The sequence below is a fragment of the Rhopalosiphum maidis genome, chromosome 4, assembly GCF_003676215.2.
Source record: "Rhopalosiphum maidis isolate BTI-1 chromosome 4, ASM367621v3, whole genome shotgun sequence".
NCBI classification, from domain to species: Eukaryota; Metazoa; Arthropoda; class Insecta; order Hemiptera; family Aphididae; genus Rhopalosiphum; species Rhopalosiphum maidis.
Genome location: NC_040880.1, coordinates 48145165 through 48160933, shown reverse-complemented (window position 1 = coordinate 48160933; position 15769 = coordinate 48145165). Strand labels below are relative to the sequence as shown.

Below are 15769 nucleotides of genomic sequence, written 5' to 3'. Positions count from 1 at the left end.
TTGCTTAAAATCAAGTATAAGAACCAATTCAGATTATACTGATGAATGAAAGGCGAGATTATGTGATTTATACTATCACCATATGGGAATTAATTCTGCGTGTAGTGCGAGATAAGCTTGGAAATCAATTTGGTATAAGCCATATAAATAAATATAAATAACTATGTAAACATATTATTATGTACTTATACATACACTATACAGTACTTAAAACTGAGAGTGAATTCTATATACGGTGATTTAAACATTTAAATTTCAAAACTGAATCATCATCATTGATGTTTGCAGTAAAGTTAGAAGGGCGACGACGCATTGAAAGAATATATAGGACCTATATATGCGTGGCGTCTTTGCCGCCGCCGGCAAATGGGTGCAGTCTTATTTTTATGGGTTTTTATTATTTCGGTTTTTTCTTTTTATCCTCAGGTATATTATATTATAAAAATACTACAGGTATATATTATGTATAATGCCTCTTTCTTAGACGGCAGCGGTGGTGGTGTAGTTTTTTTTCGAATATATAATAATATAAAACGTGTTGACGGTCCACGCGGCCGACAGACGATAAAACAATGAGACGGTCATTAAAAAAAAAGACAAGACTACGACGGCGGCAGCGTGCATGGCGTAGCAACGGCGGCGGCTACGACTGCTATGGTTTTAATGTGTGCCGGGCGCACATAATTAATCCAATAAACGATCGATGCCGCGCTAATTTTAATATACACAGCGTGTTCTGTTGATAGTGTCGTGTTTGAGTGTGTGTGTGTGTGTGTGTGTGCATATGTATAATAAGTATATATAGGGAAACAGCGAAACGAAAAACAATTTTATACGTACACTATCTATACCTATATATTATGTGTAAAGAAGAGGAGACTTAGACAGTTGGCCGTGCTATAGGGAGAGAGAAAAGCTGAAAATAAGAGAGAGTGAGAGATCGACGGAGCCTGCAGAAGAATTACAAAGACGGTGCCGAAACTAGTTTTTCTTTATACTTTTTTATTCATCGTATTAAAAAAAAAAATAACACCACGCACCGGAATACAAGACCATTCGTCCCACACTGTCCTATAATGTGGAGTAATATACATACATATAAACATATATTATATATATATAATATACATATATACCAACCTATAATATACAGGAATTGAAAATAATGCGATGACGTTAAACTTGTAATATTATTTTATTGCCCCTTGTTTTTCTTTTTATTCTTATTTTATGAGTTACTTATGAGACGATTTTTATTATTATTATTATCATTCAATGGGACTTTGACGGAAATGTCAACTGTCAGTCATTATATACGTGCTAAACGACTACATAAAAGCTTATATTATTCTGTTGTTAAACGATACATTCAATCTAATTATTGTATTTTCTTTAGGATCCGCGTACTAATATATGGCTATAACGTTAGCTATGTATGTATATACAATATAGGTAATATAAGTACATAATATTATATATATTTTTGATCAAAATTATACATATGTAATAAATAATTACTTTACATGGTATTTAACTATATATAGTTAGTATAGTGCATTAGTACCCATATTTTTAAGACAACTCTAACAATTTGTATGCAATATATAGAATACAAATGCATGTATAAAGATTGGGTTTGTTATAAAGAAGAATGTAATATAAATATACTAATCTACATATATTACCTATTTATATTTAATTTAATTAAAAATATAATGTGTAAAACAATTTATTTGTTATTTTAGAAAAATAATATAGTTTTCATTGAATGTTTAAATATTAAAATTAAAGTAAAACAAATTTCTAGATAATAGGGAAATTACTAATATATAAGATTATATTTAAAATTGTAATATCTATAGTTATGTATATGGCGTGTATAGTATGGTGGACTTTGTTTCAATTAAATTAATCACTAGACAAAATTAGTACAATTTAAATTTTTACACAAATATATTTATTTAGTAAATAATAGTAAGATTTAACATTTAATTTATATTTTTAAAGTTTTTTTTTATTACAAAACAGAATAAATACATTAAATACATTATACATAGGTAGGTACTACATTTATTTTTATAAAGAATCTATATTATATGGACCACTTAATGATGGTTCATAGATTATACTAATTAAATTGAATATACATAGTATTTATTAAATTATGTTGCAGTCAGTATTAAAGTTAATGATATTACATATAGATACAGACAAATAAAATATAAACCTACCTATAAGTTAGCTATCTCCCAATATATATCTGTACCCATATCTAATTTTCAGTTTAATTTATTAATAAAAGTAACATTTAAAACTGGATTAAATGTAATTATTTATATAGTTTTTAATATATCAATCATCACCCCTGGCAAATGTAGTACCTATTAAATTAAATCATTTTATCAGCTTTTATATATATCCTGTACACTCTATATACGGGACTATACCTATTTAATATAAGTACAAGAAAAACACTTTTACATATTTTATTTATTTGTCATCATAGGTATCACTCATAGTTGCGTATTCGCAATGAAACTATTTCTAGGTAGCCAATGCATATTGCCACAGCTAGGGTTCTAATATTTGTTTAATGACAACACTTGTTATAAAAATTATTTTTAGTTATTATAGTCACAAAATAAAAGAAAATAATTATATTAAGATTCTGAATTATTGCCAAGATTGAATATATGTTATTACTGTATTAGTCATGATGGGTGAATTCTATAGCATACGTAAAATAAAATAAGTTGTAATATTTCTATAAAAATATTATTTAGCCTATAATATAACTACTATTTTATTAAAAAATAAAGAGAAAAATTAAACTATATTGGTTAGCAAACAAGATCGCAAGTATAGTTTTAGATGTTTCAATAGCTTTCTTTCTATATAGTATAGTATAGTTATATGTATAAAACGAATATTTTATATATGTTTACTTGGAGACCAGTTCAAAAACAAAAAAGTACGTGTTTACATGTAAATAAAATAAAATAATACATTTTTTTTTTTTAATTTAAAGGATCAGAAAATATCGGAATGAAGATTTTCAGCATATATTATATAGTAGAAGAAAAACATGCATTTGATAAAATGATCCGCAAAAATTATAACTTATATGACTATAATAATTGGTATATAAACCTCAATATGCAACTTTGATCTCAAAAAACTATGAGTGTTTAGGTGGTACATAAAAAATATTATCCACAGTTTAAACATTAGGCAAAACTAACCAATAAAGTAATCGATAAAGTAATAGAGTATGCAACAAGCACAAAATATATAATATTAATTTATTGAAACCGCTATAAATTTTATGAACAGATTTAGAGGTCTGAGTAAGTCAATAAAATCCAGTTGATCATTATCTATCTTATAGTGTTACTCAAATTTCAATAGGTAAGAAAAATGTTAAATGTTAAAAACGTATATTTTAAGGATTAAATCGGTATATACAGAATACTGTAAAACTCTCTAGGTATTTTTAATAATATAATGTTGGTAACTCATAAAAAAAAAAATAGTAATAAAATTAACGCAAATACCTATACAAACATATAAAACTGATGATAATTAAATAATAATAAATAAAACAAAAACAATGATTGTTTTGATTATTACATAATATTATTTATAATTATACTATGATATATATAATGATTATCAACTATAAGATTATTATTCAAATTTATATTAAATTTAGAAGTATATAATATTATAATATATTTTATTTAAATTAACCAATTTAACTTAATATATATTATACTTAATAAGTAGGTATAAGTACTTATCAATTTTTCTAATTTATTTTTGCTGTTTGTGTTCATTCAGTACATTTTTACGCTATAAAAATAAATGTATACATAAATACTGTGGGTTATTATTATAGAATATCAGGGCTTCAAATTTAATGCATTTATAAATATGATACACGTACATGTCAAATTTTAAAACTTTTGGAGAATTTTCCATTGTTTAAGAGTATTTTTTTAATACATATATAGATATTAATAATTTATAAATATGATATAAATGAAAAATCGCATCAGATTTCATTACAAAAAAATGTATTATTTTCTATCTCTATACTATAACGTGTTGTAATTTCGTTTTAAAATAAAATAACTTGGATTTGGATTTGGATTTATCATACTGGCCAGATATAGTTTTACGACAATCAGTCGATTATAAGAGCATACAGATAAAATTTTTATCAATTTAACATTGGTCAAGCCATTATTTTTATGAAATAATTTTTAAATAATAATTCTATTACTTATACCTATAATCTATAATATATTGTATAACGCTGAAAAAAATGTATTATTCTAAGAGCATTTTTTTGGAGCTTGTTAACAAAAAAAGAGAATTTATAGCGTTGCATCAATGTTTTTTTTACCTCTATAGATAAATAAGTATATGCAACTTGCATTGCGATGTTACATGTTCCTGCAATAAAACATTGCTTTAACATTGATACAACAATCAAGTGTGAATTTAGCTAATGAATGCATTTATTTATATTTATTTAGTTTATAAAATCCGAATACACTATATCTATTATAACCTATTTGTATACTTATTTTATAATCTATAAAATAAAAACAAACATATTAATTATATGTAAAATATTATTTTTTATTTGTTTTTATCGAATAATACTATAAATATAAATTAGTTAAGATGTACCTATAAATAAAATAAATTTTAGTAAAAAATCTTATTACAAATTAAAGATTACTATAAGATACAATTTACAATTATTATTATTATAATTTATAGCTATATATTGAAGTAGTTATATACAGTATAATGACTATAATGTATATGTTGTCAATATCAAATTTTATGAGAATAGTTAGTTTTAATTTGGAATACTAATAAGGCTCAGAATCGAATTCTATGAAAAATAAAAATACAATTTAATAACTTAAAAAAAGCCATAATATTAAGAAAATAAATTAAAGATTTTTAAACATATATTTAATCCACCAAAAAGCAATTCTGGACAGTACCTATATTATCATCGTAAAAAAATAATTTTTTTACAAAAAAAAACATGAATATTTATACATAATTAAGTAAAAAATATAACACCTTAATAATAACGTTAGTTTTTGAATTTATACTATATTATATTTAAATTTTCAGTCCACAAATGCTCCAAAAGTAAAAAAATTAAAAAAATGCGGAATAAAAGCTAATTGTATATATAAATTCTTTTATGTAGGAAAACCTATATGACCCACTATAGAAAAAAGTACAAGCTTAATATAAATACCTAAAAAAGGCAATGAATATTAAATAATTTTAAATAGTATATCTTAAAATTTATTTTTAGTTATGTACCTATTATACACATCATAAAACCCAAATGATAATATTATAATATAGTATTTATTATACACATTTATTTATATATATATAAGTATCATTCATGTTACTTTATTGTCATGCGATATTGACCTACAGTATTTGAAAATATATTTATTTTGTTATATAATCTTACAATAAATTTAAATATTAATTTTGACATAGATATCTTAATTTTTTTTAGAAAAAAAACGTAAATTATACTTATTCATTTGTATGATCACTCCTGGAATATAATTATAGGAATAATAATAGTTATATTTTTGCCCCACGGTAAAAATATCGTTCCGGTATCCTTGTTATGATGAATTAAAATCTATGCTAAATTCAGAAATTTTACTAACGTTATAGTGTGCTTAGAAAGTTAATTAAACCACTAAATTTCATAGAAAAATATTACATCTTGTGTTATAATATATATATAACAAGTATATTTTAATATGTGTAGTATGTATCAGCGTGTAATGTTATTTATTCATGTAATTTAAATAACTTATTAGATATTATACAGTTGATGAAAAATTACGTTATTTTTTAGTATAGCTTCCTATTATAGATGTAGCTAGTTATATAGACCTGAAGTTGAGATTTAAATGTATGATACCTATACTTATTGTATTTTTAAGCACGAACATGGTGCAGTAGATGTATAGAATATATTATATGTACATTTATTCCTACATGTAACATATCTTTACACATTATATACATAATATATATACTACCTACATTTGCTTAAATTTTTTTACTTAAATCTGTTATCAATAATAATATTGTTTATATATAAAATATACCTATATTTCAATATAATCGTTCACACCGTATACCTAAATTTTATAGTACCTATACCTGTTTAAACTTTTTATACCAGATTTAAATTAAAAGTGCATATACTTATACTATACGTAACTATTATATATAAACAATATCTATATGTATATAATATATATATACAACTTATTCGATTACAAATAATAAATATAGGTGCACGGGTATTTGTAAATATATATATGTATGTATTTACTTATAGCTTACATATTATGAAATGAATTTTTGACTTACTTATAGACGGTGGTATGTCAGCGGCCATGTCATATGGCTCGGACTTGACGGGCGATATTCGCAGGGGGCCCCTGTGCAGGGCGGACGGCATCAGGGCGGCCAGCGTGGAACCAGCAGACGGGCTGCAATACTGGGACCACGCGTGTCCCGGCGCCCACGCGCTTGACGTTGTCGAACTCACGGTGGTGGATGCTCGTTCAACCATAAAACAATCACCGCCGTCGGCAACGAACTTGGGCCGTGTGCAAACTATACAAACGAATTTAATTTTTTTTTTTATCGGTGAAAAAATACATCTTTATCTATCTATATAGATCGTATTATAATGTTGCGGATGGTCGCGGACAGTACAGAAAAATAGTATATTGTATGATATTTATAGGTAATAAATACCTATGGTTAAGTATTCGTGTAACGATTACTGCAGCTATTAACTGCTGCAATGGTTTTGACTATATTTCATAACGACGTGTATTATGAAACGGAAAAAATTACAGCCAACGGAATCAGCGAGGGCACTATACACACAATAATATAATATACGCGTCGTCTTCGCAGTTAAAAAAAATATTAACTGTTCGTCGTTTTAATAGGCACAATGAATTATTTATTTAATTTTAAATTTATATTTTGCGTTGACTCGGGGACGGACGCGCGTCCCGGCGACACCGCACTACACACTGTACTGTCGGACTGACCGGTGTCGCCGGCCGCCTCCGTCTGGCCGCCGGCTGAGACCGCGCCCACCGACGCTGACTATTGGTGACAAACGCTGTAAAATGGCCGGTCAGGCTCCGGTCTACGACAGTGGTGGTGGTGGTGTGTGCGTATGCGCGCGCGCACTTCCGTCCGTCCGTCAGTGTGCAGTTATCGATTCGACCGTCGCCGTCGCTGTGCGTCGGCCGTCGTACGCGGCGTCGCTGTCATATCAGGTACACCATGGTATTGTTGGTACCCGTATGAAATTTCGCATACGACGCGCTCATGTTACCGACAAAATAATATACCTACATAATACCTATTATATTTACCGTTTTTGTCTTTTGCGAAATAATTCTTAGTGAAAAATTATAACAAAAATACCCAACGTAGGTATATTACGTAATAAATGTTGTTTAGAATAAAATACTTTAGATCCCTTATTATTTTGTTAATTTTCTAAAGACTCAACAAAAATATAGGTATACCTACAATAATAAATAATATAACATCATATTATCTATAATTGTATAGGTATACATATACTCAATTTGATAATAACATATAACACGTGGATTTTTATGTAAATATAGGTAGGTACATAATTTTATTGAATGCAGATTTCTTAAGAAATTAATCCTATACAGATTAAAATGAGCTCGTTTCATATTACCAAATTAAATAGTAACACGTATTTATTCATTTACGATTAAAAAAAATAATAGTTAAATAATATTTTTGTATATTTTGAAATTAAATATGCATTTTCTTCAATAATTTACCAATACCTATTTATTCATAGCTGATATATTGACAATAACCAACATATATCATAATGTGCATTAGATATATTATATATTTTGCATGTGATTATTGATTAGTTTTTTATGAAATAATCAGTTAAGTAAATCTCACTTCCCTATTAAAACTTTACAAATACTAGCACTTCTATTATATTATACCCATAATAATTGGATATTTCAACAGATCTTAACAAAAAAACTGTGAAACGATTAATACATTTAAAAAAAATATATCTACCTAAACTTAAATCTACAATTATAAATAATTAAACTGTAAAACCTATTATAGTTATAGTGTGCTTATTAGTTATTATACCTAGATGTTAATGAGATTTACGAATTTTTATAACTTTAGAGCAACAGTTTACATTATATATTATTATAATTGTACATAGAAAAGTATTATCAATCGTAAACTTATACAATGTTATTTAGCTATGAAATAAAATCAAGCATAAATATTATATCTATATAGATAATTTTGTCTTCATGATACGTTTAATTACAAAAAAAAAAAAAAAATGATTAGGGATATAGAAAATAAAAATTTCTTTAGAAATATTCGAATATTGTGTACATATACCTGCAATAATTATAATAATACAGATCATATTTTTTTACAATTCACATCATACACACATATATATGTATATATTATACGTATGATATTTGTTTAATAGTACACAACATAACTATATATGTGTATATATTATATATATGTTTATATCTATAGAATAGATATAGATATCTTTGTAGGTATATATATATGTATACATATATCATGTATAGAATGTTGTTATATATTCGTTTGTTTGAGTGCTGCAGTTCAAAATAGCTTTGTGTAAGACAGAAAAACAAGTAAACCTATACTCCTTTGAAAGTGTAATCAAAGAAAGAGATTCTACAGTAGCGAATCCCACGAGTAACTTTTCTGTGTTATTACTTTTTTTCAGCGCGGTATGTAACTATATACATATATATAGATTATAGTGGTATACCTGTATAGGTACAAAATACATGTATAACTCTATCTGGATCTGCAGTATTTAGGGTAGTAATTTTGAAATAATAAACTTCATGACGACAGAACCTACAGAAAAGACATGAGGTATAAAAGTAGCAAGGTATGCGATTTAAAAAATGTATTCATGGTTCGTACGAACCGTGTTTCATATGCGAGTATGTATGAATATGTGAGGGAAGAAAAAAACGGGTTTTCGTAAAACTTGTAAGTAGGTACATAATATCTAAATACGAATACTGAAATTGGTACATAATATGAACGCAATATTTTTTTTTGGATGGCTTGCGCGTGCGTGATACAATATGTATACGTATATAGGTATTTATATAATATGTATAAAAGTAGGTACATATTATAATATACGTTTTACGTCGTAAATTTTCACACTGCACAGCTACTGTGTGCTTGAATTTATAATATGTATATATACATAGAACAGTATAAACCTTTACATTTGTGAGCTTAAAAAAATAAACTTCTTCCAAAGAATAGTTACAACTTTTATACGAGGCTTAAAGCGTATAGCTATATCATGTGGATTTTAAAATAGAATATTTAAACATGAATATAAAATATATAACGAGTTCGCGAATAAATTAATTGTAATGAAAACGTACGTACGTACTGTAACTGTTCAGTTCTTTGAAAATGCTGATTATACTTTCACTCACATCCTGCACTGTGTGTCAATAAATAGATTTATAGCCATCTTTAAAATATAAATCCATGTTTAGGTACTTGTTTAAAAAATTGTTTTTAATAAACAATAAAATTGCGAGATACGAAAAGAAATATAACATAATAGTATTTATTTGTATTTTCCATATTGGATTATATAATAAAAATATTGCAATCTACGGATTTTTAAAAATATATAGAATAATAGGTATAGATGGTACCTATACATATACATTACACATATAAAAAGTGAATCAAATAAATATAATTTCCCAAAGAATGTTTTTTCATATTGTATCTCATAATAGAGGTACGCCTATAGCTATATAATGATTATATATTTATTATAATATAAATAAACCTGCAGTTAGTATTTATCAATACAATAATTTACATTATATATTACATTTTATAAAAAAAAATATGTAAATATTGATAAATTATTTTAAAATTTGTTGTTTACATTATCCTATACTTATCAATATTATTATTTCTTATGTATAATATATATTTATAATACATTAATTATAATTAAAAAAATAATAAATAATGCATGGGTCATATTATACATTTTATACATGCTATAATATATATATATATATATAATAAGTGTAGTACATTTGGTACTAAAATATGTCTATAAAGTATATAATATATATAATTATTATTGGTATTATAAAACTTGTGATGAACTACTGAGAAATTCGCTTAATATTTAACGTATAACTGCAGATTATCGGCAAAAATATTTAGGTATTTACTTATTATATACATATTATGTAGGATATATATAATTTATATATACATGTATTCCCACTACTATATCGATATATAATATACATTTTATTAAATTTACACTTTTAGACTTTAAGTAGAAATAATATTGAATAAAATATCAATTAATACTTTTTTGAAGTATCTGCGAATATACACTCAAATTACTTTTTTTTCGATTGTTCAAATAATGTATAGTATGTTAAATATTTTAAAATCATTATCTGTATTTTTACTTAAATGCTTTTAAAAATTATTTTTTACAGGACTAAATGATACATGAAAATATGATACTTGTTAAATTGTTTGATTAGGTATAATTATACATATAGAAAGGTTTGAAAAGTAAAAACCATAGTGGAAACAGACCATGTAATTCAAATGTATACGACAAATAGTGATGGATATAATTTGTTCGAAAAGATTTTAATATAAATGCAAGTAGCAGATAAGATTGGAGAATTTCTGAAAACCAATCATGAGATTTAAATCAACATATTTCAATATAATTTCAACAGACTATAATATATATACGTATACGATATATACCCCTATAAAATATACCTTTATCTTATATAATATATAAATAGATTATTAGATTATAAGTATACCAATCTATTATTTCATAACATAAGTTTGATATTACAACAGTGCAGTGACTACACTATGCGAATGTAATAACTGAAAACGTTTAGTGCACCATCTATATGTTATATATAGTTATATGTATAGATCTAGAATAGTGGTACATTTATGAATAGGTATATGTATATATTGGTACTATGAAGTTTTAAACTATAAGTTTTAATAGATTGTATATATCTATACGCTTTATAAGGATAATCCTCGTTTATAACAATTATGAGTTCATTATAATATTATAGTTGTTTGCAAGTGTTTGAAAAGGGAATATTATTTTAAGAAAAATATAAGCAGTTAAGATTATCTTATAAAAAAGTTCACCCGAAAATGCTTTACCTACTACTGAATGGATAGTTTAAGCACACGTGCGTACGGTATTATGTTACAGGCAAATGAAGTGAATTATACATTTATAATGTGTAATATAATATAGTTGTATATTCGTTCAAGTCAAAATCAATTAAATATAATACATAAATATAATTTTATGAGTATATAAAATTTGACAAATGTCATTTATTTTTATCATCATATAATAATCAAAATAACATATACAATTATTTAGATCTAATAATATTATATCTATACGACATAAAAATATATTCAACTGTAGCGGTATAGCTATTGGTTACTTACCTACTCATACAGCGAAAATCAGTTCACAAGTAGATATAATAGGTATAAGGCTATATAATATAATTTATTATTTTCACAGAATTTGTTAAGATATTTGTCAATTCAGAATATTTTGAGTTTAAGTAATACATGGATTATGACTAAAGTTGATATCATGTATACATATATATATATAGCTCTCACACCCTTTTTAGAAAAAAATCAAAAACGTATACGATATTCAAGGTTATAATATTATAATATAATACACTACCATATCGACCATGGTATACGTTGTCACTCGCAGGGGCATATATTATGGCGCCTCATGGACGCCTGCTTAAGACTAAGACGCCGCCATCTTCACCACCGTTTGTCAAGTCGTATAATAAAAATAAAAATTCCCTTACATGTATTATAGCTATACTGCATATATATATATATATATAAGTACCTATTATAGGTATTCTATATAATGTAATAACAATGAATCTACATATTAAATAATATGTTTATACTAGGTGTACAATTTTTATATGTAATTACTTAAAGTCCATAATATATAATGGCATTTTTTTATTTCATGATTTCATTAATTTTTAATGCGAGTTTACTATATATTATTATAAACTGTAAAGTAGGCATTCAATATACAGCAATATGATTATTGTTATTATAAATTGAAAAAAAAAACATATTTTAATATTGATAAAATAAACATTATTAGATAATATATAGTTTTATACTTGTCAGCTATTATTTTGTGACACTTTGACTTTGTGTAGGATAAATGCGTTGTGACGATTTAAAACCGTGATTCGTGATAATGTGTTATACAATATATACCTATATACATTCAAAACCAAATTTATAAGTTTATGAATTCGTATAGTTATGCAAAATACCTATATAAATATATATATATATATATATATATATTGTTTTTATTTAAAAATAATTTATTTATAATCTATACAGTGAAATTACCAATATGAAAATAAAAAAAACTAATTTATATAATACTGCATAGATCATAATTTAATATTATATTATAATATACCTATGTCAATAATGCACGAGGTTCAAGAGTTACTTTTGCATCATATAGTACGATTCCCTAAAATAACGAGTTAACATTGCATGTACCAGGGACGTATTTATAGGGGGCTGAGGGGGCTTCAGCCCCTCCCGAAATCCAGGAAATATTTATTAAGTGTGTTTATTATGTCCTATCATATGTAAATTGTAGAAGTTCAATATAATTAAAAATACCTCAGACCCTCCCAAAAAAAATTTCTAAATACACCCCTGGTATGTACAATGATGTACATCACACTTGTATATAGCTGCAGCGCATACATATTGTAATCGTATGATAGGTATAATATTATATGTATAAGTAAAAACTTAAAATACGATAGAAATATACGAGTGTAATTATATATTTATGTAATAAGATAATATAAGTACTCACTGTCATCGTCTGACGTACAGTAATACGGAGGCATATCGAAACTTGACGTTGCTTGATGTAGTTAAAGTCGATGGTAATCCACGTATAAATTATGTTTATATATTTATTTATATTGCTCGATGTGAGTATATCATACTGATATGAATGAATTTGTATAGTTAAAAATTATACGAGTATACTGTTTAGTTATAATAATAATATGAGGTATATATAATGCGTATAATGTATATTTTTCTTTTTTTACACTTGTATCGCGTAACGTATCTTACGACCGACTGAACTCGACACACCACGTTGGTCGGGTATTGCAGCTTAGGTATGTTACACGCGTGTTATGTTTTCTTCTTCGTCTTATTTTATTTCTTTTTCGTCTCCTGCGTTTGCTCTCTCTTTCTACGAGTATATGTATTTCTCTCACCACGCATCGTTGTCCGCACGTATTGGAACACACACACATATACCTATATATATATATATATATGTATATTGTACGTGTGTCCAGACTGGCGCCAAAAATGGGTAAAAACTGTCTGCATGAATCAGGTAAATAAAATACGCGACACAAAATTCGGTGCCTGCCTGGTCGGGGACATAAAAATCGACGACGACGTGTGACAAGATCGAGGCGCCGCCACCACCACCACTACTACCGCCACCATCACTGCAAACACTGGTGAGTATAAGGATACAATATAATATATAGGTATATTATAACTCCAATATAAACATTATAATATTAATACGTGACGTGGACAATCGAAACTTCCGGCAATGAAAACACCTGGTCAACCCTTTTTTCCCTTTATTCTTGACAATATACGTGAAGTCTGTTTTCATTATGCTCCTAGTACAACTATAATCACCATCACATTCACAACTTGAACCTTTATTAATAAAGTATATAATACCTGAGCAGGTAAAGTATAATATTTAGGTCGAAAATATTATATATACGACTATAATTATATTATTCTATATATCATATATGATATATGTAGGTATATTATAACTTTATCAGTGTTATTATTCATAGTCATATTGGACCGGGTTTAACACTGGTTCAATAGTAGTCTTAATTGTAATAATATATGCGTATAATAGATATACAGTATACATATATTTATACCTCTAGATATGAGATTCTTTATGTTACCTGTTTACTATATAGAGTACTGCAAGACCGTCATTCAAATCACTGAACTGCAGTTTGGTTGACGACACTTTGTATATAGTAGAAAAAATTCTTATATCTTCTTTTGTCTTTATTTTGACAAAATTGATTTTAACCTCAAATTTTAAAATTTCGAATACATTTCTATTATCAGCATTTTTTTAGACATATTATAATTTTCAAAATAATTTGGTTATCTTTGAGTTATTAATAAGTATGACAGATGAGCCACTTTTGTTTTTATATAAATATATTGATAAAAATTGTTATACTCTGCTAAAAAGTTGAAAAATTAGGACAATATAGGTACAATGCGATTTATCTTTGAATTCTGATTTAACACACCATTACAGTGGCTATCTCAATAATAAAGTCAGAAATATTTACTATGTATATGCATCTAATGATTCTAATGCATATATAACTATAGTAAAACGACCTACCTGCCCTTATTTTTATGTTTACTTCGAAAAACATTATACTTTAAGTCATTAACTACGTTTACTAGATTACTACTTCAAAATGAGTTCGAATATTTAAATATATGTATTTGAATATTTTTACTATGTTAAATTTATTATTGTTTATTTAAAATAATAAAAATAATAATGGTTAATTAAAAAAAAAATCAATATAACTTTACAACAATTAACTGAGTAAAATAAATAACTATTAGAGTAGAGACTACAGAAAGATAATATTATTATATATACATAATTTACTTAAATAAAATTATATGTTTCAACTTAAAGTTACAAAATAAAACACATTAATTAATATTATTTGGTTTAAATTCTGCAGTGCGTATAGAAAGTACATATATTCTACCAAATATAAACTCAATTAAATAAAAATTAGGTTTTTCGTTTTACTGGATAATATCTATAATAATAAAATTATTCTATAGGACAGTTATAGTTATAATTATATTTATTAATTATTACTAAGTGACTTATTACCCCATCTTTTGAGTTAGCCATCATCTAAACTAGTTGATATTTATAATTTTATTTATTTAAATTATTATTATTACTTAAGGCATACGCGTATACTTCAAAGTTCAAACAGTAAAATTAAAAACTGTTTTCTTACTGTAAATACAAAATAACAGACTGAAAATACAGACCAGCCTAAGAACACTCGTTTCGCTTAGTTCCCCTCAGCGCAATGGTATAGTGATGTATTATTATGAATGTTATGATATTAAATTTGAAAGCAATGATAAATCTAAACCGTATAAAAAAAAAAAAAACTTTTATATTTGAGCTGAGAATCACTAGATATAATAATAAAATAATATAAATATAATATAGAATACAAATAGCAATAATCACACAATCAAATTCATATTACTTGCTATATAAATTATAGGTAATTTGGTTAAGTTATTAATTTATTTCATGTTGATATTGATTTGTATTTATAGTATAATAAGTAATATTAAT

The 15769-nt window shown here is 25.7% G+C and overlaps 1 protein-coding gene across 3 annotated transcripts in view; it reads right to left on the bottom strand.

The window, feature by feature from the left end:
* LOC113556423 (insulin gene enhancer protein isl-1) overlaps nucleotides 1-13411 on the bottom strand; it is a 46494-nt gene extending 33083 nt beyond the window's left edge. For 2 of the 3 annotated variants that reach the window (XM_026961351.1, XM_026961352.1), the window contains exons 1-2: nucleotides 13154-13411; nucleotides 6445-6693 (exon numbers count right to left, since the gene is read on the bottom strand). In XM_026961351.1, the coding sequence (XP_026817152.1) occupies nucleotides 6445-6693; nucleotides 13154-13187 (283 nt within the window). In that variant the 5' untranslated portion in view covers nucleotides 13188-13411. Of the gene's footprint in view, nucleotides 1-6444; nucleotides 6694-6837; nucleotides 7132-13153 lie in introns of those variants that run through there. The other variant, XM_026961353.1, reaches the window with a different exon arrangement.
* Nucleotides 13412-15769: the final 2358 nt, after the last annotated feature.